This window comes from Marmota flaviventris, chromosome 4 (genome assembly GCF_047511675.1).
Source record: "Marmota flaviventris isolate mMarFla1 chromosome 4, mMarFla1.hap1, whole genome shotgun sequence".
NCBI classification, from domain to species: Eukaryota; Metazoa; Chordata; class Mammalia; order Rodentia; family Sciuridae; genus Marmota; species Marmota flaviventris.
This window is the reverse complement of record NC_092501.1, coordinates 35,203,495-35,229,105: the sequence shown is the minus strand read 5'-3', so window position 1 is coordinate 35,229,105 and position 25,611 is coordinate 35,203,495. Positions and strand designations below refer to the sequence as shown.

General features: G+C 31.6%; 1 protein-coding gene across 1 annotated transcript in view; it reads left to right on the top strand.

Moving 5' to 3' along the window:
• Hectd2 (HECT domain E3 ubiquitin protein ligase 2) overlaps positions 1 to 25,401 on the top strand; it is a 70,866-nt gene extending 45,465 nt beyond the window's left edge. The window contains exons 9-21 of the mRNA XM_027939964.2: positions 1,089 to 1,237; positions 1,818 to 1,941; positions 4,269 to 4,365; positions 7,540 to 7,647; positions 8,471 to 8,603; positions 11,631 to 11,719; positions 15,205 to 15,363; positions 16,781 to 16,855; positions 17,426 to 17,513; positions 17,593 to 17,699; positions 18,954 to 19,069; positions 19,860 to 20,003; positions 23,031 to 25,401. Of these exons, the coding sequence (XP_027795765.2) occupies positions 1,089 to 1,237; positions 1,818 to 1,941; positions 4,269 to 4,365; positions 7,540 to 7,647; positions 8,471 to 8,603; positions 11,631 to 11,719; positions 15,205 to 15,363; positions 16,781 to 16,855; positions 17,426 to 17,513; positions 17,593 to 17,699; positions 18,954 to 19,069; positions 19,860 to 20,003; positions 23,031 to 23,151 (1,510 nt within the window). The 3' untranslated portion in view covers positions 23,152 to 25,401. The remainder of the gene's footprint in view (positions 1 to 1,088; positions 1,238 to 1,817; positions 1,942 to 4,268; positions 4,366 to 7,539; positions 7,648 to 8,470; positions 8,604 to 11,630; positions 11,720 to 15,204; positions 15,364 to 16,780; positions 16,856 to 17,425; positions 17,514 to 17,592; positions 17,700 to 18,953; positions 19,070 to 19,859; positions 20,004 to 23,030) is intronic.
• The last annotated feature ends 210 nt before the right edge of the window (positions 25,402 to 25,611 follow it).

Here is a 25,611-nt window from a genome sequence, read left to right as displayed (position 1 = left end):
TTTGCTCAGATCTTACATTTTAATGTATGTTCTTTTTATTTCCTATATGATTGATTTATAACAAATTTCATCATTATTTAAATGGTGCTTCCTCCTCAGCTAAAAACATCATTATTGATGTATAGGTTAGCCATCAATATCAAGTTGTAAAAGCACAATACTCTTTTTTCACAGATCTGTATCAATATTAACAAAGACTTTTCTCTATGGTAGGTCAAAGCTTAAAAGGCAAAATATTTCCAAACTGAACTTAAATTTAGTCAGTTATTATTCACAATATTCTACAAAGTCATCGTAAACACTGAATTAAAAAATACTGACTGAGACAATGCTTCTTAGGAAAATACAGGGTTAGGTTCCTGGGACTTTCTAATTGTATTTTTGTCAATTAGTCAGTGCACAACTTTGCTTTATGAATGTTCTACTTTAAAGACACTTAAGTTGTTGATTCATTAACATTGAACTCATGGCCAGCAGTATTATTGTGCCAGTTTGAAACTTGTCTAATACATATTTTCTCCATAAGGCACATTACATCCTCCTTGTTCATAGGAACACTGGATAGCAATTCGTCATTATGCTTAAGGGCCATTTGAAATAGCATCCTCACCAAAAACACACAAAAATATGAAAAACATGTAGAGGACATTTGTTTACACTCTGAGAGCTAAAATAAGAAAGCAGAGCATAATTTTATATGACCTCAACTGGGAATGTGCATGTCAACTCAAAATTTTCACCATTTCTTGCATGTTCACAAAGCACAAGTATTGATTTTGGGATTGCAATTAAATATTAGCAAGTAGGCAAATTTGCATGTATAAAATCTGTGAATAATGAAGATTGAGCAAATATTCAAAGTCTTAAAAATTTAATTATTAACCTTATAATAATTTTGGTATTTATTTCTTAATTAAGAAACAGTATTCAAGGTAAGATTTTATCTTTTCAAATATTTGGCAACTTAAGAGATAGAATTTGAGAGACTAGTCTAAAATTTTATGTGTGTAGGATATAGTTTGATATAAATATATTGCCAAAATTTAAAATGTGAATTTTGATTAGAATTATTTCAAAATCTTTACCAGATTATCCCAGAAGAGGTTCAAACAATTGGTAGAGAGATTGCTGCAATTTATTTCTTTACGCCTGTTTCCTGCAAAGCCTGAAGAATTTCCCCCTATAGCAAAATGTTCCTGGTGGATTCCATCAGCATCTAAAGTGTTGGCTTTACTTAGTACGTTTTTATTATTCTATCATTTTCTTTGCTTTTGTTAAATCTCAGGGACATTCTTAAGGATCTCAAAGTACTGTAGAATCAACATTAAATTTTAAACCATTCCTTTGAAGGAAAAAATATATTTTGTTTTGATAATGGATTTCACAACTAATTTACAAGCATGAAAAAAGCTTTATACCTTTTACTGAGCAATAGTCTATATTATGGTATTAAGTGTGTATAGTTAATTGCATATAAATGATCTGCTAATTGTGATTCCCAAGAAAACATGAACTTTAGTTACTGAGGACCCTTAGGAAGAATTCACTAATACAGCAATATATGAATAAATGGCCATCTGCATGCTCTTCTTAGTACTTTTATGATCCACATAGCAAGTTTTTTTTAAAGTCAGAAATGGTTAGCTGTACTTTGACCACAATGTTAAAATTATCTTTTTCATTTGGAACTTTAGTTGTTTAAAACAGCAGCCTTTAGGTCAAGGAAAGCCACTGGACATTAAAATGGTGTTTTTATTATTAAAAGGAAATTGTGTGCATGTTGGAAAAGATCATTATGTTAGAATTTATCTTTACAGATACTGCAAACAATTTGGTTGACCCGCCCCTTATTCCTTATACTGATTTCTATAATTCTACATTGGATCACATTGATCTCATGGAAGAATATCATACTTGGCAGAGCTTTGGAAACTCTCACAGGTACCATTTAATTATTCACCTAAATGAAATACTATTCAAAATAATGATTGGATTTTAGGTTTGTATAAATAAAATATCTATATCTATATATAGGTATATAGTTATAGATATATACACACCATACCTTAACCTCTATAATTTAGATACCCAGACTTGAAATATCATTGTATTTGTTAAAACATTTTCTTTTTCTGCTATATTTTGATTTTATATATATGTTGATTTGGTTTTAGTTTGGTTGATAGCATCTTTTCAAGAAGGGAAAGGTTCTGTCCTAGTAAAAAGTTTCTTATATCTTATTGTTCTATATGCTGTCAACTAGCAAAGAGATCAATAAATTTTTTCTGTAAAGGACTAAATGGTAAATATCTTCAGTTCTGTGAGCTATACAGATTGTTTTGTTATTTTAGCACAAAAACAGCCTTAGATGATTATATAAATGAATGAGTACATTTGTATTCCATATAGCTTTGTTTACAAAAACAGATGGTAGGCCATATTTGTCCTGGGGAACATGGTTTGCCAGTGCCTAATCTAATACATTGATCCCATAAAGATGTACACATAAACATACACATTCACTCCTTTTCTCCTTCGTTCTGTAGGAAAAGTGACTATCCACTAGAAACAGTACAAAATAAATAGATATTACAGAGAAAGGGCTTCACCACAAATTACTTACAGTAGTAGATTTTCGGAATACTTGACCAAATTTTTTAATATACTACACTTTCTCTTCATAGTTCTAGTTTGGATTAAACCAACAAGACTATTCTAAACATTCCCAAACCATGAGATATCCAGGAGGTTGTCATATTTTAAAGTTACTGAGTAAGAGATATGGTTTAGATATAAATAAACTCAAAACCCCATATTGGTTCACAAATTGGTTAAATTTTCCAGGGCCCTCCAAGCTATCAGAATTGACCTAAAACACAGAATGGCCTTCCAGAGATGCCTGAGTCCACATCTGAACACTCAAAGACTGAACAAAAATTGTTTAGAGAATTCTGATCAGTCTGATGGATGTTTTCTTGGCAAAGTTTATTTTGCAAAGACACTTTTCCCTCCCATTTTAATACAATCATAACCATAAAACAACTCCCACAGTTGTTCATGTTTCAGTGACATCTTTAATACAAAGCTTCCACAGCACGGTGTATTGAGAATGAATTATATAGGATCCATCAGCCCTTGGTGACACCCTGAACATGAGAAGAGGGACCTAGAATCTTAGGTAGGGCAAATTGCTTCTGACCATGAGCAGTCTCATCTGTTTCTCTGGGTGTTTCATGCACATGGTATCTTTTTTCAAGGGAAAGGTTAAGAAGCAGTATTTTAAAGTACATAATAAAACCATCACGTATCCTGCTAAGTTCATTGCATTTTCTTTTGTTTCCAAATTTTTGGTTGGCATTAGTGATTCAAAATTACAATGCGCTACCTCTGAACATTCCTCCTGTGTATTAACAGCTTTGTCCCAGAGTGAAAGCTATCTCATTTTCAGTTCACATGAGGCCTATCTCCTTTTTCTTCATTACATCATGATGCTCTACCTGACTCTGCTCAGATGGTACCTGACTCTGCTCAGGTGGTTTCCAACTATAACTGATAGATTTATTGCAGTCACTTCTGATAGGAGTCTAAATCCTAAAGTATCATTGCTGCCATACCCATTTTTTTCTAAATGCATTTCTATCTGTGTAGTCTGTGGCTTTTGTACATAAGGACTCTGACCCAGGAGAGACATTATTTTCATAAATTTTGATGATAATGTTATGCCTTTACAATTAAGTACCACTTCATATCACTACACTATTAAATACAGTACCACTAGCAACATACTCCTTTTCCTAATTTTTATTTTGTCTTAAATTTATTACTTTGCTTTTGCATACTATGGTTATTGCTATATTTCTTATAATAATGGATTCTTATCTTAACTTGAACATATGAGTCTCTGTCCTAAGCCTTCTTTATTAACACTTCGGCCTCCTGGTTCTGGTGTTGGCTGTGTTTTTCAGATTATCATATATAGGTGACTATATAAACTGAAGTTATTTGTATAAACAATGTACATGATTAGCACACATTTCAGAAAATTAGATGTAGCTTCCTTTAGAGAATGAAGGCACTGTACATCTAGTAATGATACATTCTTCACAGGGCTGTGGGAATTAAAAGGTGCACATAAAATCATTTCGTAAATGGTAAAACACAATACAAAAGTAATGTTTTATATTGTTAGAAGGGGTACCTAGATTCCCTTAGTGTAATTTTGCTAAAAATACACCATTTTGCTTTTTCTGTTTTCACTTGTTGAGCAGGTTTTCCTTCTGTCAGTACCCATTCGTTATTTCTATAGCTGCAAAAAAAATCATTATTCAGAGAGACTCAGAACAACAGATGATAAGCATCGCAAGGGTAAGCCAGATATAAAAAAATATTTATGCTGACTATAATCAATACAGTAAATAATTTAATAAATAAGTCAAATGTTTTGTGAATTGTTCTAGTGTAATCAGGAAATGTTAAAAATAAAATTCATATCCTAGTCCCTCCAAAAGTGCTTAAACCTGTTCACATGGGAGACAAGACACCCCTCATCAAATCAACTTCTCATTATATTTTAAATTTAACAGAAGATTAAATGTTCTCACAGATCCAAATTACAGGAAGTTTGTTGAACCTTGTAAAGCTCCTGCTCTAGTTAACCAGAAAAACATAAGTGAAAAATACAGAGAGGAAAGGAGCGTCCTTAAAAAAATTACTAAAAAAAAAAAAATTGCAACATTTTCAAGGTTTTATGAAAATCAGAAACCACCAAAAAATTAGTAAATATAACAAGAAGCATACATCTTGGAGAACTGAGAAATATTCTCAAAATAGGCGAAAAGGTTTTTTATTGGTTCTTAGGAAACCAGAATGCATGGATGCTTGTAGAAGCTAGGATTACAGTCAGGCTGACGTTAGGCAAATTGTAAAGCCGGATAAAGTTTATCTCTGGGCCTGTCCTTATCACTCTCTACTGCTTTGGTTAGCACAGCACAGTAAAGTTATGTACTTTATCTAATAGAAACCAGATACAATGAATTTTTAATTAGAGTTCTAGACTATACATTTATATGCTTGTGTATTTCAAGCTTCTTACATAACATGATTGCTCATAACTTTAAAAATTAAAAGGAAGCTTGACTATAGTCTTCTTATAATAGGAAGAGTAGAAAGAAATGATTTTTTTGTCTTGTCCAAGAATATAAAAAAATCCTAAGGTATAAATTGTAATATTTCAAAGTACTATAAATAAACGAGTTGTTTATTCTTAAGTAATTCATTCCCAGAAGGTGAGTATTTTTTTTCTATCACAGAAGAGGACAAAAGGTTTCAGTGACTGGTAATATCCCAAAGTCATCTTATAACAAGTATGGGTCTATTAGAAAAAAGTTTATTGCCTGTGCCTTCCAAAGGAGTTCCAAAGTCACATTGCCCCCTTGAAGATTGAGTTTAAACAGGTATATTTAGCACCAGAATTGTTACTTGATCTTGGGTAGATAACTGGCTCAAAGATTAATCTGTATCACTCATTTTGCATTTGTACAATGTCATGGGCTTTTTAATGCTTTTTCAATTTGGGCTATTAATTTTTATATTTGTAAGAAAAATCTAAAGAACTACAAGTTTATCTAAATATCTAGCGTTTTTATGTCACTCACATTTAAGATCTTAAATATCATTTTGTGGATTTTTTATCTTCTTAAAAGGAGAGTGGCAGGTATAGTCACAGACTGTCTTTCACAGAGCATGAAAGCAAATGAGTAGAAACTGAAGAGTCTGATGGCATTATCTGTTACAGACATTTCCCAACATATTAACTTATAAACTGCCATACCACTTGGAATTAAATGACTGATAACTATTTTTGACACAAGGATAGCCTTACCAGGTAGTCAGTATGAGCAAGAGCCTATATGATACAGTCTACAGTTGCAAAGGGGCTCCCCTAAAAACAACTTTATCACTCAGATTATCTAGAATTCTACCATTGTTAGGTTTCTTTCATTTGGAGCATTTTCTAGGAAATATAAATTCCTAAGTAGTAGCCACTAGGGTTTTCTGCTATTACCATCCTAGAATACATTTATTTATTAGGTATTTTCATTGTGATAGCTTCCAAGTAGCTAGACTAGGAATAGAAGACAGTTTCCTGGAAAAAGGTCCACAGCACAGCTATCCCAGGAATGTAGATCTCTTTGGTAAGGGAGAAACCAGAGAAGCAAAAGGCTTTAGGATTGGATATTGGAGCAATGGAAAAGATTCTAAATTAGTTGGTCTTGTTATGGTAATCTACAAAACCATAAGTAACCTCAAATCATATAGAGTTAGGGTATTACAATTTTATTAAAGTAAATTACCATATGAACTTAAAGTATTTGAAATATTCATCTTTAATCTGCACAAAAATTGATTTTCATTGTTACCAAAGAATATGAAGTAGTCTGATAAAGATTATTTAGGTAGATAAATATATATGCATGTAGATTTTATATGATAAGTAACATTTATATAGCTTTCTGTACATTTTTAATATGTTGGTTTTTATATACTCAGTGCTTATATTTTGAAAACTCCTAAAAATGGATTTTTAAAATCACCCATATCTCTATAACCCAAGAATAGTATTATTAACATTTTAATAAATTATATTTTGATATTTTCCCCTATATTATCTTTAAAAATCAACAGGGTTGAAATAGTATTATACACATAGTTTTATTTACTACTTTATTCAGATATGCCTTCCTTGTACTGTTTATATAGTTATGACCATTATTTTTTAGTACCTGCATTATTATAGTCTATCAAGTAGATATATACTTAGGATATTTCTAAAGTTTTACTCTTAAGGATAATACTGTGTTGAACATCTAATGATATAAAATATTTTCTAGGGGCTGGGGTTGTGGCTCAGTGGTAGAGCACTTGCATAGCACATGTGAGGCAATGGGTTCAATTCTCAACACCACATATAAAACAAATAAATAAAGTTCCATCAATAACTAATAAAAATATTTTTTAAAAAATTAAATATTTTTATCTTTAGAATTCTCAGAAGTAGAATTATTAGAACAAGGTTATAAACATTGTTAAGGTCTTAATAATGTTGACCACTTACTTTTTAAAAGTAGACTAATTGTGCTTTTAGAGTAAATTTAATGTCTGAAAAAGTTTAAGAAATCCAGGTGTATAGTCAGAAGTGCATATATTGTTTCAAATGTTCCCATTTTATGTTTATATTTATTAAACAAAACTTTGGTATTTAAGAAATGAGACCCATGGAAACTATAATGTAACATTCTTTACTATAGGAGGTAAATTGTTTTTCATCCTCTATTTTGGGGCTGCTTTAATTATCACTGTTCCAACATAAAGTAATAATAAGGCATTTTCACAAATCAAAATATGTATAACTGGTTTCATGAATTGTTTGAGAGGTGGAATAGATAAGAATTAAGTGATTTTGACTAATGTGTTTAAATGTTTTAAATTAAATTATAGTTTTAAGTAAAAGTGAAAATGTTTGCTTTCCTATTTAATTAGCAAAGTCTGGTGGATAAAGTATCTCGAAGACAGAGACCTGATATGAATATGTTATTTCTAAATATGAAAGTAAGGCGGACACATCTGGTTAGCGATTCGCTTGATGAGGTATAATTTATTACAAAATGGTATTAATTGATTAAATCTTTAAGTAAATTTTACAGTATTATTTATTACTAAAATCTTGGTAAATTTTTTTATTTCTACTGATGGTGCTTCCTTAAATTTTGATACTATACCTAAAATCAGTTCTCTATAAACCTTATGTTGATTTTTTTATATACTTATTTTAATATTTCCCTGTTACTTCTCTAGAAAAATGTTCAATGTGGAACACTTAAATTAGTAATTCATGTTTCTTAGTATGTGATCTGAATTCTAGACCCACCCATCTTTGCTGCTGATTCAGTATTAGCAAGTCATTTTAACTTTTCCGGGCCTCAGATTACTCATCTATGAAATTACAGGTCTGACCTTTCAAGGAATATTGGGCCTATTTAGATTCAAACAAACATTGATTGCCTGTGTGTACATTATAAAAGTTTCCTGCATGCATATTTCAGCCAGACCTTCATGTAGCTATTAGAAGATAATGACTGATTTAGCTACATGACTTTTAAAGGTTTAATGTTAAAGGAATGTTAAAACACAATGAGTTATTGTATATTGTAGCCTGCCATCTTAAAATTTTGGAGACATATTATGATACTTGGAAGCAGTAACCTTGGGCAAAACACCTGACCTCTTAACTCATTTTTCTGTTCTGCAAAAAAAAGAACAACACCTAGCTTACACAGGGTTGAGCAGATTTGTTGGGTGAATGGGTGGGGTTTTGTGATGAAGACTGCCTAACATGATTCCCAGAATTTAAAAAGTTAATTCCCTTTTCACTGACCTTTGTTTTCCTCTACTATATAATTTCTTCAAATAGTTAACCCGGAAAAGAGCGGACTTGAAAAAGAAATTGAAAGTTACATTTGTAGGGGAAGCTGGTTTGGATATGGGTGGCTTGACTAAAGAGTGGTTCCTTCTTCTAATTCGGCAGATTTTTCATCCAGATTATGGTAAGGATTTAATTTTTGTAAATAGTGTTTCTTCATCATTGTAAAGCATCAAGTAGTAACCCTTATTTTTAATCAATATTTTATAAACTTGTCAGTCGTAAATTTTGAATAATTATTTAAGAACTTTAATTTACATTTAAAAAATTAACTAACTTGGTGATTGAAACGTTAGTTATGTTACTGGGTATCCTACACAAATGTGTCAAGACTAAGAGTATGCATTTGTGAGGAAATATCCATACCATTCCTGAATAAGCCAGATGCATGAAAATTTAATTTTTTATTGAAATAAAAAACATTCAAAATTAAAAAACAAAGCTGTAGTTTCTGCTATGCTAGTATTTGAAGTCCCAATCATTAAATAATGAGTCATTTTAAGATATAGGAATTCATGAATTAATTTTTTAGGAAAAATGAGCATGTGAAATTTAAATTTTATTTAGAGAAACCACCTATAATCCTTTTTTAATTGATTTTATTTTTTAAATATGTAATAGTAGAATGCATTACAATTCTTATTACACATATAGAGCACAGTTTTTCATATCTCTGTACATAACGTATGTTCACACCAATTCATGTCTTCATACATATATTTTGGATAATGATGTCCATCACATTCCACCATCATTGCTAACCCCCTGCCCCTCCCTTCCCCTCACACCCTCTGCCCTATCTAGAGTTCTTCTATTCCTCCCATGCTCCCCATCCCTACCCGACTAGGAATCAGACTCCTTATAGCAGAGAAAACATTTGGCATTTGTTTTGGGGGGATTGGCTAACTTCACTTAGCATTATCTTCTCCAACTCCATTCATTTACCTGCAATGTCATGATTTTATTCTCTTTTATTGCTGAGTAAAATTCCATTGTGTATATATGCCACATTTTTTTTATCCATTCATCCACTGAAGGGCATCTAGGTTGGCTCCACAGTTTAGCTATTGTGAATTGTGCTGCTAAAAACATTGATGTGGCTATGTCCCTGTAATATGTTGTTTTTAAGTCTTTGGGGTGTAGACCTAAGAAAGGGATAGCTGGGCCAAATGGTGGTTCCATTTCCAGTTTTCCAAGGAATCTCCATACTGCTTTCCATGTTGGCTGCACCAGTTTGCTGTTCCACCAGCAATGTATGAGTGTACCTTTATCCCCACATCCTCGCCAAAACTTATTATTGTTTGTCTTCATAATAGCTGCCATTCTGACTGAAGTGAGATGATATCTTAGAGTAGTTTTGATTTGCATTTTTCTAATTGCTAGAGATGATGAACATTTTTTCATATATTTGTTGATTGATTGTATATCCTCTTTGGAGAAGTATCTCTTCAGGTCCTTCGCCCATTTATTGATTGAGTTATTTGGTTTTTTTGGTGCTTAGCTTTTTGAGTTCTTTATATACTCTAGAGATTAGTGCTCTATCTGATGTGTGAGGGGTAAAAATTTGCTCCCAGGATGTAGGCTCTCTATTCACCTCACAGATTGTTTCTTTTGCTGAGAAGAAACTTTTTAGTTTGAATCCATCCCATTTATTGATTCTTGGTTTTAATTCTTACGCTATAAGAGTCTTATTAAGGAAGTTGGGGCCTAATCCCACATGATGAAGATTAGGGCCTACTTTTTCTTCTATTAGATACAGAGTCTCTGGTTTAATTCCTAGGTCCTTGATCCACTTTGAGTTGAGTTTTGTGCATGGTGAGAGATAGGGGTTTAATTTCATTTTGTTGCATATAGATTGCCAGTTTTCCCAGCACCATTTGTTTAAGAGGCTACGAAGGATCTTGGGACCCTACAAGAGCACTACAAACCTATAGGGTAAAATAATAACACCCCAGACCCACAGAGCTGGAAAGGAAAACACATGAGCAACATGGGAAGACAAGGGAAGAAAGTACCACAAACAAATCAAGACACCACATCTTTAGAATCATTGGCAGCCATAGCAGAAAAAATTACAGAGAAGGAGTTCAGGCTATACATGGTTGAAATATTCTTTGAACTCAAGGAACATATAAGAGAGCAAATATAAGCAGTGAAAGATCACTTTGACAAGGAGCTACATAAACAAATCCAAGAAGCTAAAGATCACCTCAGAAGGGAGGTAGAGGTTCTAAAAACACCCAAACAGAAATCCTTGAAATGAAAGAAACAATAAACCAAATTAAAAGCTCAAATGAAAGCATCACCAACAGAGTAGACCACATGGAAGATAGGATATTGGACAATGAAGATAAAATATATAGTCTTGAAAAGAACAAATATTTGTTGATTGATTGTATATCCTCTTCAGAGAAGTGCCTGTTCAGGCCCTTGGGCCATTTATTGATTGGGTTTTTGTGTTTTTGGTGCTTAGCTTTTTGAGTTCTTTATATACCTTAGAGATTAGTGCTCTATCTGATGTGTGAGGGGTAAAAATTTGCTCCCAGGATGTAGGCTCTCTATTCACCTCATATATTGTTTCTTTTGCTGAGAAGAAACTTTTTCTCACCTATAATCCTTAATGTCTGTCAAGTATTTTTTTTCAAAGGAGAGTTTTTAGTGGTTTTCTTATTCTTTATTTCTATATTTTCTGTATTATGTATATATTGTTTTCTGTATTTTCTATATAATACAGGTATATATAAATAAGATATTTCTGGTAGTGGGGAAATAGGTATGACAGATAAATTGAAATCTCTGAATAATCCTCATTTTACTTTGATCATACTTTATAATTAAAATTCTGAAACTATAGTTTTTATGAATTTATCTGTTTAATTTAGTGTTTATCTTTTTATCCCATTTCTATTCTAAATTCAAGATATCAATGAACAGTAAAATGCCCTCTCCGTATATTGTTATTTACACACACACACACACCAAGATTTGCAAATATATAGTCTGTTAAATAATCTATAGAGTTTTTAGATGAAAGATGGTATGTAAAAGAAAATTGCTAAAATGATTTGCTTCTAATCAGTAATATGTACATTTTAACCACTTTGATTGTTTTAAGGAATCATGTGAACAGAACTGTGTTTTCTTTTTTCAGGCATGTTTACATATCACAAGGACTCACACTGCCATTGGTTTAGCAGCTTTAAATGTGATAACTATTCTGAATTCCGATTGGTTGGAATTGTATCCTTTAAACTTTCCACTAGGAGGTGCTAATTGATAAGAGATTTTGAAAGATTTTATTTATTTTGGAAAAGTGTTCTTTTAGTAAATTAAGCATTCTTGTCAGATATATAAATAGATTTTTCTGTCATCTTTACTACATGTAATATCACAGCTATATAGCATCAGACTTAGTTAATTGAAAAGAACGGCTAACTATTGATTTTTTTCTAAAACTCTTACTCAAAATAAAAATGGGCTATTTATATTTTATATATAATCTAAATTATCAGAAATTTAAAACATTTTTAAAAATTAAAGTATTTTCCATTTATAATACTTTTGTGTTCTTTCATTTTGTGCTTACATCACTCAGTTTAATAAATTGAAATTGTGGTAATTAAATCTAGTTTTATAAAACCCCAAATCTTGAGACATAAGGGAGAAATCCTTAAAAAGTGAATATAATAGGAATGTATAAAGCATATGGTAGTATTTGGTAGTGTTTTTAAAATTTTATAAATCCATATCTCATTCTCTGGTCTCTAGCAGTTATATTGTGGAGGACATTCCTACAGGGTGGGAGATTAAGTAAGATGCCTTCTACATTAACTTTTTAAATTCTAAGGAATACAATTATGAAAGAAAGGAGGGAAGAGTAAATAAATGAGCAAGCACTAGAGACTTATAGGGTAAAAAGGAGAGATTCTTTACCTTAGAAGATTACCATCTAAATGAACAGATTACCTCCAATGCAAGGTAGACTGTCCTCAGAGTCAAATGGCCATGTACATTAAGTGCTAAGGAGTTCTGAGAAGGAAGAAATGAGTATATTCCTCCCGGATAAGGTAGAGATTTTAAAAGGAGCAATCACATTTGGTTTACAAAAGACTGGGGAGAGTATGACATTATAATAAGCTGAGAGGATGGCAAGAAAAAAAGGTTGAATTATGTTGGGCTTATTACAGAACAGTGAGTACAATGGGAATTACTAAAGATACTACAAGGAAAAAGAATTAAGAGCCATCTTATTGAGAACTTTGAGTGTCTGTCTTTTTTGCATGCATTGGGATAAATCCTGGGGAATGAATATAGAAATTTAAAGGTCAAATGAAAGAAAAGGTAGCAGGAAAAAAAAAACTCACATTGAGATAGTAAGCTTAATTAAAAATTTTGTATATATTATCATGTCTAAACATCCAGAGTGTTAAGCTTCACGATATAGAAGAAAGCTTAACAATTCTTAGACTGCTTTATTCTGTTACCTACAGTACTTATTTGGTGAATGTGTTTCAGTTTCATTGGAGGCCCCAATCATTGGTACTTCTCACTACGCTAAGACCAATTTAAATTTCCTGATATATGTGATTGTCACACTTTATATTCTTATACTACAACTTAATCTAGGTGATATTTTGGCTTTCTAATACTTGTAATAAAGTACTTAGTTATTACATTTTTAAAATAGTGCTTTATAGATACAATCATGAATTTGCTAATCTTCTTTTGCATTAGATTAGTTTTTATTTAGTTATTACCCAAAAGAGCATATTAAATGTGTTTACATGTCATATATTCCAACTTACACAATTAAACCTAAAATTATACTCTTACTATGTGTTTTGTCACACATACACAGAAACATATAGAAAGCAAGACTGATGCCCCCAAAAGTGTGATACTATAGGAAAAATAAGAAAAATGTTAGATGATAGTGAGTTAGGGTCCTGTCAGTGATTAGGAGATCTATCATCTATCAAAGGTGAGAAGACCTGAAAATTCAGATGTAATGGGCATGACCATTCGAAAAAAAAAAAATACTTGGTTCTATTATATCTCTAGTTTTTTAAATTTTAGAACCAAAGATTTTTTTGTTCTATTGGTATTGTGTTTCTTTTACAAAATTATTTTTAAATATGGTAAGACCTTGGAATTTACAATTAATATTGTAATAAAACCTACAATAATAATTGTAAAATGCTTTGAAGATTACATGGAAAGTTATAATATATCATTATTTTAAAACTAGAATTGTCTATTATCAAAAAGGACATTGGAATCAAGAGAGGAGGCAATACAGTATAGTATAGCATTTCCAGACCCTGCTATTTGTATAACATCTCAGAGGTTCCAGCAAAAAAATTACCACATCTCCTTCCCTGCTTCAACCAGAGCAGGTTGATTGAGTGTGAAATGAAATGCTATGCTGTGTCTGCATGTGAGAGTGCCCTGTAGTAAATGCTATAATCCCACTTCCTCACCTGCCTCATCCTACCACTCAGGATTATAATATTTAAATTTTTAAAATATTTTTTTTAGTTTGTAGATGGACATTATTTTATTTATTTATTTTTATTTGGTGCTGAGGATCTCATCCAGTGCCACACATGTGCTAGGCAAGTATCCTACCACTGAGGCTACAACCCCAGCCCTAATATTTAAATTTTAAATGAAAATATGCTTAGAACTCATCACCATAATAGATTATAATAACTATTACAATCAATAATTGTAATATTAAGTTAATAATAACTATAGTATTGTGGCAGTCATTGTTGCTATTATTATAATTGTAGAAATGTATTAGAATACATTTTTAATATCTGTTTCCTTCAACACCCTAATCAGTCTGTATTTATATGGTTACTTATGAAATGGAATAGCTATTTCTTATGTTATTATGAGCCTTCATTCTGTCGTAACACATTAAAACATCATCAGTCTTTCAGTATTTAAGTTGTTTTCAATAATTTACTCAGCCTTATGTTTAAATTTCCTTTTGAGTCTATCAAATGAATTACTTCTAAAATAACTTTATGTAATGATTGGCAGTTGAAATATTATGAAATTTGACCCTTCTTTCAGCAAATGGGTAAGTTATTTTGTCACATAATTAATAGCTAAAATACAAATAGGCAAAGTTTATAACATCTGAGTTTTTTTAATTTTGACACTGATAAATTCAAGTAACAAATTCTTCTTACATTTTACTGTAGAAGACTACTTGCCCTATTAACTTATCAATAGTGTGTATATATCCATATGCTTATTCTTTCCTTCACATGTTTTGTATTTAATTTTAAAATAGCCTAAATAACCATTTCTAAAATCAGTAGTGCATTCTGCAGTGAGTCTTGAATAAACTCTTGCTGCTACTTATAAAACCACCAACATCTTTATTTAAATTTAGAAAATCTTTAATGTTAAATAATTTAAAGAAATGTCTGAAGTTGCTGTCTATCATAATCTTAAATAAGCTTTTCCAGGGAAATCACTACATTCTATCAATTGAATACCTCCTTTATACATGACTTTTGATAATCAAGGAGTTATATTACATAAAATAAAGGGAAAATAAGTGAAAGAGAGGAAAGGAACTATGTGGGACTAATTGTAACATCAGTGTTGAATCTGAAAGAAGTATGTAAAAAGTAGACTGTTGCATAATTCAAAACTCATTTGTTGTCATGGATTTTATGTTAATGCTTAACATTTAGTATGCATAGCTTATGGGACTAGCTGTTTATAACAGCATCACCTTGGATATTCGTTTCCCTCCTTGCTGTTACAAGAAATTATTGAGCCCTCCCATCGTTCCTGGTGATCAAAATATACCAGTAGGCATCTGCAGTGTTGCCATTGACGACTTATGTCAAATTATGCCTGTAAGTATAGATTACTGACATCTAGTCCCTTAATGCTAAATAATGTCTCTTCTACCTAAACAGTCTTTCTCCTTCTAGTGCTATTTTATTCTTGAATATTGTTTCCCTCTACTTTTGGAAACTCATCTTTTTTTTTTTTTTCATATAGCTTCCCCCTTCTTTACAGAGACATATCATTACTTTGCAGCGTGCCTAAGCTCTTACAGAATAGAACAGACTTTGAAATCACAGAAGTAGTGATTTGAATCCAGTCTCTCCACTTTTTAGCTTTATGAATTTGCATTTAATTTAACCTTTCTGTGCTCCAGTTTTCTATGTAAACAGTGGGATAGTCTTTTTTAATAATTAAGACAACTGATGACAGTTATGCCAAATCTATATCACCTTAGATTTGTATGGTCAATGTATTGTGTAAAGTATATAAAATAATTCCAACCATTCTGTTATTTATCTTTTTAATAATTTAAAAAATAAAACTCATTTTTTCATGAAACTTATAAAAGTTTCAGGAATATTAGGTCAGTCATTGTATTTTTTAAAATATTTTTTAATCGTTGATGGACCTTTATTTTATTTATTTGTATGTGGTGCTGAGAATCAAACCCAGTGCCTCACACATGCTAGGCAAGCGAACTACCACTGAGCCACAACCCCAGCCCCTCACTCTATTTTTAAGTCCTTATTCATGGATAACTTGAGTTATAACAAAATATAAGAAAATATTTCTTCCAATTTTCTGAACTTTTCCTTGGGAGAGAAGGGCATAGTAACTAAAATGTATGAACTACTTAACATGTGAACTGAATATTTTATGTTTAGTAGGTGAACATAAGACATTAGCAGATTTTAATAAGAATATAAATTGAAGCCAGGTGTGATAGCAAACACCTGTAATCTTAGCGACTCGGGAGGCTGAGGCAGGAAGATTACAAGTTCAAGGCCAATTTTGGCAATTTAGTGAGACTCAGCAATTTAGTGAGAAACTGTCTCAAATTAAAAAAAAAAAAAAAAGTTCTGGGGATGTAGTTTAGTGTCCCTGAGTTCAATCTTCAAGATGAAAAGAAAAAAGATATTGAAAGAAGCAGCAGTGCAGAATATAGCATTGAGTTATGCTGGAAACCACAGTAGAGGTATGCTTCGCTTGCTGCTTAGGAATAGATCCTGCAGTTACACTTTTATGGTTTCTTTGGATAGCTTCTTCTTACATGGCCTATAATGAGTTTTCCTAAGCCTTTGGATGGTAAAAATCATTAACAAGCATTGTGTATCCTGGAAAATACATCTCAAATACTTATTTTGAAATCTGAAATAGTTTACTCTTTTATCTCATATGTAAGTGAACTATGATAGATCTATTTAACTATTTAAGGCAATACTAGTTGATCTGAAAAGATAGATAATAGATTTCTTTTTATAGGAATTGGCCCACGGATTAACTGAACTCTTATCATATGAAGGCAATGTTGAAGAAGATTTTTATTCAACATTCCAGGTACTAATAGGCATATAGCTATTTGTTAGCCATTAACTCATATATGAAAAATGCTATTTGTTACTAAACACTTGCTGTTAGAAAAGATGAACAAGGATTAGTCATCACAATCCCCTTCTTGAAAGGATCTTAACCTGGTAGAGACAGTGAAGCAGACACATGTGGTAAAGCAATCAGTGAAAGTCCTTAAAGAAAATTCACCAAGAATGAGGTACTCAGCTAGGCAGTTTTACACGTTCCCTTTACTCAGTTACTTTCTCCAGGTTTTTTAGTTTTCAAAACTAAGCCTCTCCTGTAACATCAACACAAGAAATTAAGAGTTGAATCTGATGGGTCAGACCAAAACACTCTCATTTTCACTGTTCTTACAATAGTTAGGAGATGGAAATTACAGTGATCCGCATAGCTGCTAAGTGTATCCGGCTGATGACCACACAGCTAGTTGTATGTTATGTGTTCAAAAGGGAAGGGACAATATCTATTCTTTTTAAAATTTACAATCCTGTTCATCTAAGCCTGTTGTTATGTCAGTGATACCAATAAACATGCTGTTATGGTATCTCCCATCAGGTTTTTCAAGAAGAATTTGGAATAATTAAATCCTATAATTTAAAGCCAGGAGGTGATAAAATTCCAGTTACCAATCAAAATAGGAAAGGTAAGATATTTTAAAAATAAAATGAACTAGTATTTACCATTTACTTTTACTGCATAACAAATGTAAAATTGCTTTTCAGAATATGTACAGCTTTATACTGACTTCCTTATCAACAAATCCATCTATAAGCAGTTTGCTGCATTTTATTATGGATTTCATAGTGTGTGTGCTTCAAATGCCCTAATGGTGAGTTCAAAACTTTAAGCTTTCAATTGGGTTTTCTAATACTATGACATTGACAAATAATTCCTTAAGTATGCTTTTAAAATTAGGAAATTTTTCTACTTAATAATTCTCCCATTCTCTAGAGGTAAAAACAAACAAAAACCCCAGTCACTTCATTTTTTTCCTCTCCTCTTTTGCTGTCTTATACTGCATGTTTTAAGACTTGTAAAACTCTCCCAAAGAAAGTAGAAGAGACTTATGAATTTAAGGCTTACAACTGAGGGACCCAAGCACAGAAACAGAGTTAACATTTAGTTCCAGGGCAAAAGCCAGAACTTCTCTCTGATTATCATGTGTGTGTTTTCTGCTTCCTCAAGGGTCATTTAGCAACTCTGAGTTGCCTCTTACCCATAAGAAATAGTTTATCGCCAGAGTCATGGTAGACTCAGGTTGGTTTGGCTTGTCTTAATTGTGTGAATATGGGTTAGAATGTCAAGTTGGAAATATCAGATGATACCCTTCACCCCAGTACCCAGGGCAAATTCAACTGTACCACTTGTATCTCCCTTCAATTTTATGAATGATTGAAATAAGATCTTTCATTTGAATTATTTTTCTTAGCATTGAGAAATGGACTGTAGACGTTACTTTGGAGCAGGAGCAGGGATCTTTAATCCTGATTGATTTTGAGCAATATTTATAGCATGTTTGTTGTTGAAAGTACCTTTGAAAAAAATATTTTATCAAATCTAAGTTTTAATTATGATACACTGATGGTTGTGGGGATGGAAAGAGTTAAAATAAGAATTAAATGGCATATCATGATCTCTATTTTAGATATTTAATCTCTTAGGTGAGAGACTAACCACCTAAAGGGTGAAACAAGTGAGCACCAAAACAGATTGTAAATACCCAAGCTCTTCAGTGCACTAAGATGGTTTTGTGGGATATTGGTAGAAGGCAGGCAAATCAGTAGATATAAGAGCTTCATGATGCTTTGGGAGAAGAGTAATTTGGATTCATGCTAAGTCATTTGCTTGTTTTTCTGACAAACTACTAATTACTATTTTATAAGGTATAATAAACCTTAATGCAAAAATATCTTACTTTAGTAGGAAAAATGGAAGTGGAAACAATTTTTCTTTAACAAAAATTATTTGATTTTAAGTCATGATTTTTGTGATTTGAGTCAGTGAAAATAGTTTCTTTTTCATTTAAAACCATCACTTTAAAAAAAAAATCACTTTAATTATGATTTTTGATAATTATTGACAGCTGCTTCGTCCAGAAGAAGTCGAAATTCTGGTCTGTGGAAGTCCTGAACTGGACATGCATGCTCTACAGAGAAGTACTCAGTATGATGGGTATGCGAAAACAGACTTAACTATAAGGTGAGCTCCTTATACTTCTGGTAGGGGGTTGTAGAAAAGAGAACAAATAGAATATAGTTTGCTTATTTGTATAACTTATAATATGAATCAGTTAAGTTAACTGAATCCTTTACTATCTTATTTCATCTGTAGAAAGTAATAAGAATACTAAATATGAAATCTCTTAGAAATCCCCTTGGGAAAAAGTTATGCAAATGACTTTTTCAAATATTTATTTTTTAGTTGTAGTTGGACACAATACCTTTATTCTATTTATTTTTATGTGGTGCTGAGGATCAAACCCAGGGCCTCGCACACACTAGGCAAGCACTCTACCACTGAGCCACAACCCAGCCCTGCAAATGACTTTCTATAAAAGTATATTTTCCACTTATTTTAAAAAGTGACTTTGGTCTATATTTACAAATAGCATTTTAATAGCACTTGTTGGGCTGGGGAGGTGCTCCTAGGTATAGTGCTTGCCTAGCATGAACAAAGCCCTGGATTTAATCCCCAGTACTGGGTGAAAAAATAGCATTGTGTTAATAAGACTTGTAAGTTATGTATGGAACAAAAATGAGTTTTGTACTATCTATTATTGGACTATTTATGTAATTTTATAAAATCGTTATTTATAATGATATTCAAAAATCTAATTCATATATAGAAACTCATTCTTTAATTTTACATTAGGGATATTATATATTGTAAGGAAAGTTTTTTTCTCATAGCTTACTTCATATTTCTTTATTATGATCTACATGAATTTTTGTCAGGCTATTTCATGTAAATTTCCTTTGGTGTTTTATAGATACTTTTGGGATGTTGTACTTGGATTTCCTCTTGATCTTCAAAAGAAATTGCTACATTTTACTACAGGAAGTGACAGAGTTCCTGTAGGAGGGATGGCTGATTTGAACTTTAAAATCTCAAAGAATGAAACTTCTACTAACTGGTAAATTTCCAGATTATAATTTTATTTTAATTTATAGGTTATTACTAATAAGAGTATTATATTTGGAATTAGAAGATTCTCTTAATCTGAAATCATTTTCATAGAAGAATCTTCAGAGTAAACGTGGCCTTGAAATGAGAAAGACTTTAGCTGAAAGTTCTCTATTAGCTTTTGACACATACCAATACTAACTGATTGTAATTAATTTCCATCAACTTTTTACTTTGCTAGGTTAAATAATTGCTTTGTAGTCTCTTTTAGAACCTAGCTTACTTGGTAGTAGTATATTGTCTGACCTTCCTTTGTATTTAAATATAGTTTTTATTTTTAGGGAAAATATTAAGTTGGAGTTTCTTATTTATTTATAGGGGTTTGGTCCTATTATACTTAGCACTATAGGCACCTCTAAAACAAGTCTTTTTTTAATGTCATGCTCTTTACATAATGAAGTAGTACTAAGAATGGCTTTGAATTATTTGCTAGTACTGTTTATTGGTTAATGCTTATCTACTTATTACTTTTCCCAAATACTTTTTAATTACTAAAGCCAATTTGAGTAGATACAAACTCTGAGTATAATCATTTTTCCCCTCCTGTTCTATGCATTGAATATTCCTCAAGTCCTGTCAGTTTTTTCTTTCATTTTAGAGCTGTCCTTTGCTTTCCCCGTTGCTACCACCCTGATTAGTAAACTTTTTACCTCAGTCCTAACTTATTTAAATAGTCTTCTTCCTAATTTACCTGCTCAAGTTCTTTCTTGTCTAATTAAATTGTCCTATTAAGCTCATTTTCCTTAACACTGTTTTGATCATGATGTTTTCCAGGGCAGTAATACTTCATTGCTCCCCAAAAGTTTAAGTTCTAGAATCTAGAACCTATCAAACAAAGCTCTATATCCTTCCATATTATGTATCATTTTCATTTTTTTAATGCTCTGATCAACAGGCTGTTTTGCTAGTTTCTTAAACACATTCCATGCCTTCCTTCCTCCATGACTTTAAGTTTTTCTCTTCACATTTAATATTTGCTTGCTATCTCTTTGGAAGATCCAGTTCAATGTCTACTTCCTCTGTAAGCCAAAAGTCATCATTCATTCAGTGAGTGCCTCAAACACTGAAGGGATAATTCTATGTACTGTGTTATATTTTATATCTTAAGTCATTTAGCTCTTCAAGGCAGAGGCCAAGCCTTATATGCCTTTGTATTCTCCCTATAGCCCATACATTGAACAAATATTTAAGCAAACATCAGAATTATATTTCAAAACTTAAAACAAATGTTTATACACAGATGTGTATATAATTACTATTTCTGAACTAGATTTATAATTAAAGACCTAAAATGAGAAAACTACAATAGAAGCCTTCCAAGCTTTCAGATTTATTTGCTCAACAGAAATTAATTTTTCAGAATATTTTATATTAACAAAAATACTATCAATTTAATTTGTTTGTGCTTGATGCTAGGAATCAAACCGAGGGCCTTGTACATGATAGGCAAATGCTTTACTACTGAGCTACATCCCCAGCCAAATAACCATTTAAAAAGGTAATCTGAGGAGTGTATTTTAATACAAATAATAGTAAAACAATAATTACTAATAAAACAATAGATGTCTGAATAAATAATATAACAAATAATGTCAATTACATATAAACTTTTTAAATCATTATTATTATTATTATTTCAGTGATTATTTTATGTGCTAATATAGCTTAGTCATGAATATACCACAATGCTAGGACTCCCAGTGGGAACTTCACATAGCTCTATAGCTTTGAATAGTATATTTAACCTGTGTACTTCCACATATATTTTTCTTCACCTATAAAATGAAACTAATAACGACTTCTTAGGTTGTTTTGACTCTTAAATGAAGTAATATATGTAAAAGCATTAGGCACAATGCTTATCATAGACAAGCATTCAGTAAATGCTAACTGGTCCTAATTATTATTAAGTCAGGAGAGCTCTCAAAGTTCAGCTTCTTTAAACTTCTTTAAAAATGTTCTCCTTTTCTCTGTTCTCATTTTTTTATTTGTTGACTTCTCTGATAGCTATTCTGATGCTATGAGTCCATAAAAACTGAAAAAAGGGATCTAAGGTATCTATAGAAATCTGGAATGAAGAAAACAATGTCGTCTGGTAGAGGGGTTAGGGGAGCTAACCAAAGAATCCAGAGGATGCCTATTGCATTTGCATCAAAGGCAAAAAAACATTAAAAAGTGTATCCATTAGGGTTCCCAAAGTGCTCTTTTCATAACTTTTTGATGATTCGGACTGGAAAACATTAACATTATATTATCTTTTACTTTCTAGGTGTTTTATGTAGATAGCTCATCTGTTCTTTTAAACAATTTAATTGGATAATTTACCCTATTGTGTTGATTAAGACAATGATTTGAAGACTTTAAGCAACTCAAAGAAAGTCCCCATTGCTAATAAGTGGGGAAAGCAATATTCAAATTCAGATCTGTCTGATTCCAAAACAGATGCTTTTCAAATGAAAGTTAAATTAGAGCAGGGATGTGGTGAGCCGCTTCTGCCGTTTCTGCAGACTATGGTCGCCATTACAAGATGGCGCTGGCTCCGCTGTGGTCTGTGACAAACAACTCCTTATTTGGGAAAGTTGGCACATGATTTTTCACCACCCTATGAGAAAGCTCCACGTGGCAGCTTTGCATTGGGGCTTGAGATGCTTTATTAAGGCTGGGAGGGGCATCCGAGAGGGAGAAGAAGAAATATCAAGGACCTGAATAAACTGCTGAAAGAAGATTCCTGAGTTGCGTCTTCCTTGCGGGCAAGGGGTCGCGACACAGGGATATTGATTGTCTAGTCTGTAAACGTAGCCGTAGTGTCCAGAATGATACTAGTTAGGTTCTAAATAAATATTTGTTCAGTATAGGAATACATGAGTCATATCTTGACAAAGTAAAATAGATTGTGTCTGATATTTTAAAAATTTCTTTAGCAGTCATTTTGTGTGCATTTTAAGACTTAATGTTTTCAAAAAATTATTTTCCCTAGGTTACCTGTGGCCCACACCTGCTTCAATCAACTTTGCCTTCCCCCCTACAAGAGCAAAAAAGACCTGAAACAGAAATTGATCATTGGAATTTCAAATTCAGAAGGTTTTGGACTCGAATAGCCTAAAAGACTTGAAATATAATATAATATTTTATATGTAGCATTCACTTCCCTCTTATTGTGCCTTTAACCTTTTCATGTTTCTGTCTCAAAACACTTTCAAAAAGCTCCAACTTTAAAAGACTGAGCTATTTTTTTTTTAGTTTTTGGTTTTTTGGGTTTTTTTGTAATCAATTATGAAGTCTGTTAAGTGAAGGCATGATTTTCTAAAAACACAGAATTTTCTTGAGTGAGGAAAATACCACATGGCAGAAACAGATATGAGTCCAGTCACTCATTTTTTTAGCACTTTATCATTTTCCATAAGTAGTTTGCCACAGGTGTTCCACTGGGAAAATGAAGGGTAGTAAAGAATGCATTTAGGACATAGTCGAACCCAGTGGCAGATTATGTGCTACTAGCACACAGTAGCAAAGCAAATAGCTACATAATATTTACCATAAAGCATGTAGCCATATTTTCATATAGAGGTAAACAACGGTATAATTGCAAATGCAGTTTACAGGGTTTTTTGATATACTGGCTTTGGGTCCTATAAGATTCTTTTCAACTATTGCTGAAAAGCATGTAAATAATTACATAATAGCCTGAGAAATAATGGGATTTTGATAGTGTCATTTATTGCTAAAGATTTATTTTTACAAAGTAAATTCAGGGTTTTAGATGTGTATACAGCTTTTACAAATCAATAAAGATGATTGTACAAGAGTATTTTCAGACTAATTGGATTCAAGGTTATATTCTTTTAAGTATTGTTAGTCTGCATGCACATTGGCAGTAACTAGTTACCTGAATACTCTGTAATATTTGTATAATGATCATTTCTTCTTAAGGATCAAGACATTAGAAAAAATTGGATCTAACTTAACCATTGATGAATTAAGTCAATTACAAGCACAAAAAAAAAGAACTGTTTTTATATATATTTTGATTGATGTACAAGACTACGTCTACCTTTTTTGATCACCAATTGTAATTGATTGATGTACAATCTACATTTTTTGATCACCAATTGTAATGAAACACTAATTTTTGGAAAAAAAATAGGATAAGGTATTTGACAAAAGTGAATACAATAGCAACGTTTGTGTCAAAATGATGTAACTTGGTATAAAATTTAAGTTCAATATTTTGGCCAAAATATTTGTTTTTCACTGGATTTCGAACATAGTAAATTCAAAAGCACCTTTTGTTGTTTGTCTGTTTTGTTTCTAATAAAGTAGCATGTAAAAAGAAACTGTATTTTAAGTCACAGTAAATGGGTTTTTTAAATTCATAGCAAATGAAGCAGTTTTATTAGCATGTTACAAATATGTCCAGATCAAGACTTCTCTATTCTTTGCTAGCTTTCCTTCAGAAAATTCTGAAGCTCTATTTGCAATAATAATAAAACCAGCATTTAGTACCAGCATATGGTTCATAGGCAAATAATATTTTCCCAAAATTTTTTTTTAGTTTAGGCTATGTTCTTGTTGCTGTACTTCCTGCACCCAACCAGCAGAATTCTTCAAGGGTGGAGGAATTAATCAACTTGTTTTCTGACCGTACTGAACCCAAACCACAAATCTATTTGAAGAAAAGTAGTTACTTCATTTACTATTCTCTTTGAGACAAAAGTGACTATGTGTTTCCATTTGAGTATACTGTTAAAGGGTATTTCTTCTTTAAAATCTTGAAAAGCCTAAGAAAATTAAAGGCATATTGGTTTTGATTTGTTTTGTTATACTGTTTTTAACCCATATGCAAATAAAACTGCTTCTCTCTTACCCTGCTTTGAACTAGAAAGTAAGATGTTTAATGTAGGTTACTACTAATAAGCACAAAAGAATTACGTATAAGAAATCAGATATAAGTATTTCAAGTAAAATGTAAACAAAGTTTTTATTTGGTAGAGATGACTCATGGAAAAATTGTGTTGGCTTGGTCTGCATGTTTAATGACGTGCTTGTATATTGATAGATTTGTCATTTTAAGTAAGAAATACATAAGCAAGCCAAATTTTAAATGATGAAGTTCATAAATAACTGGAGAATTTTTGTCATTTATTGTTACTCAGTTGAAAGTCATAACCATTTATCACTAAATTGCACATTACCCTTATTTATTTATGCTGTTTTTGGTTTACATTGTAATAATACCTCATTTATAAAATAAAACCACTACTGTTACATTTTGTTAATTTAAACAGCTAGAAAATTCATGTTGTTACTTTTTTTTATAAATAATCTGTTATGAATTCTTGATTTTTGTATCTACCACAGTAAATTAAAGCATTACACAGTATTTATCAGTATTTATAAAATGCTTTGTCTTTTTTTTTTTTTTTAGTAGTCCCCCTTTTGTTACAAATCTGTATTGTTAGTTTCTGGATAAAATTTTTGAAATATTAAATAATATCATTAGGCTTAGTTCATTTTGAACACCAGGAAATTAACTAAAGCCATAGGTTTAAAATATAAAT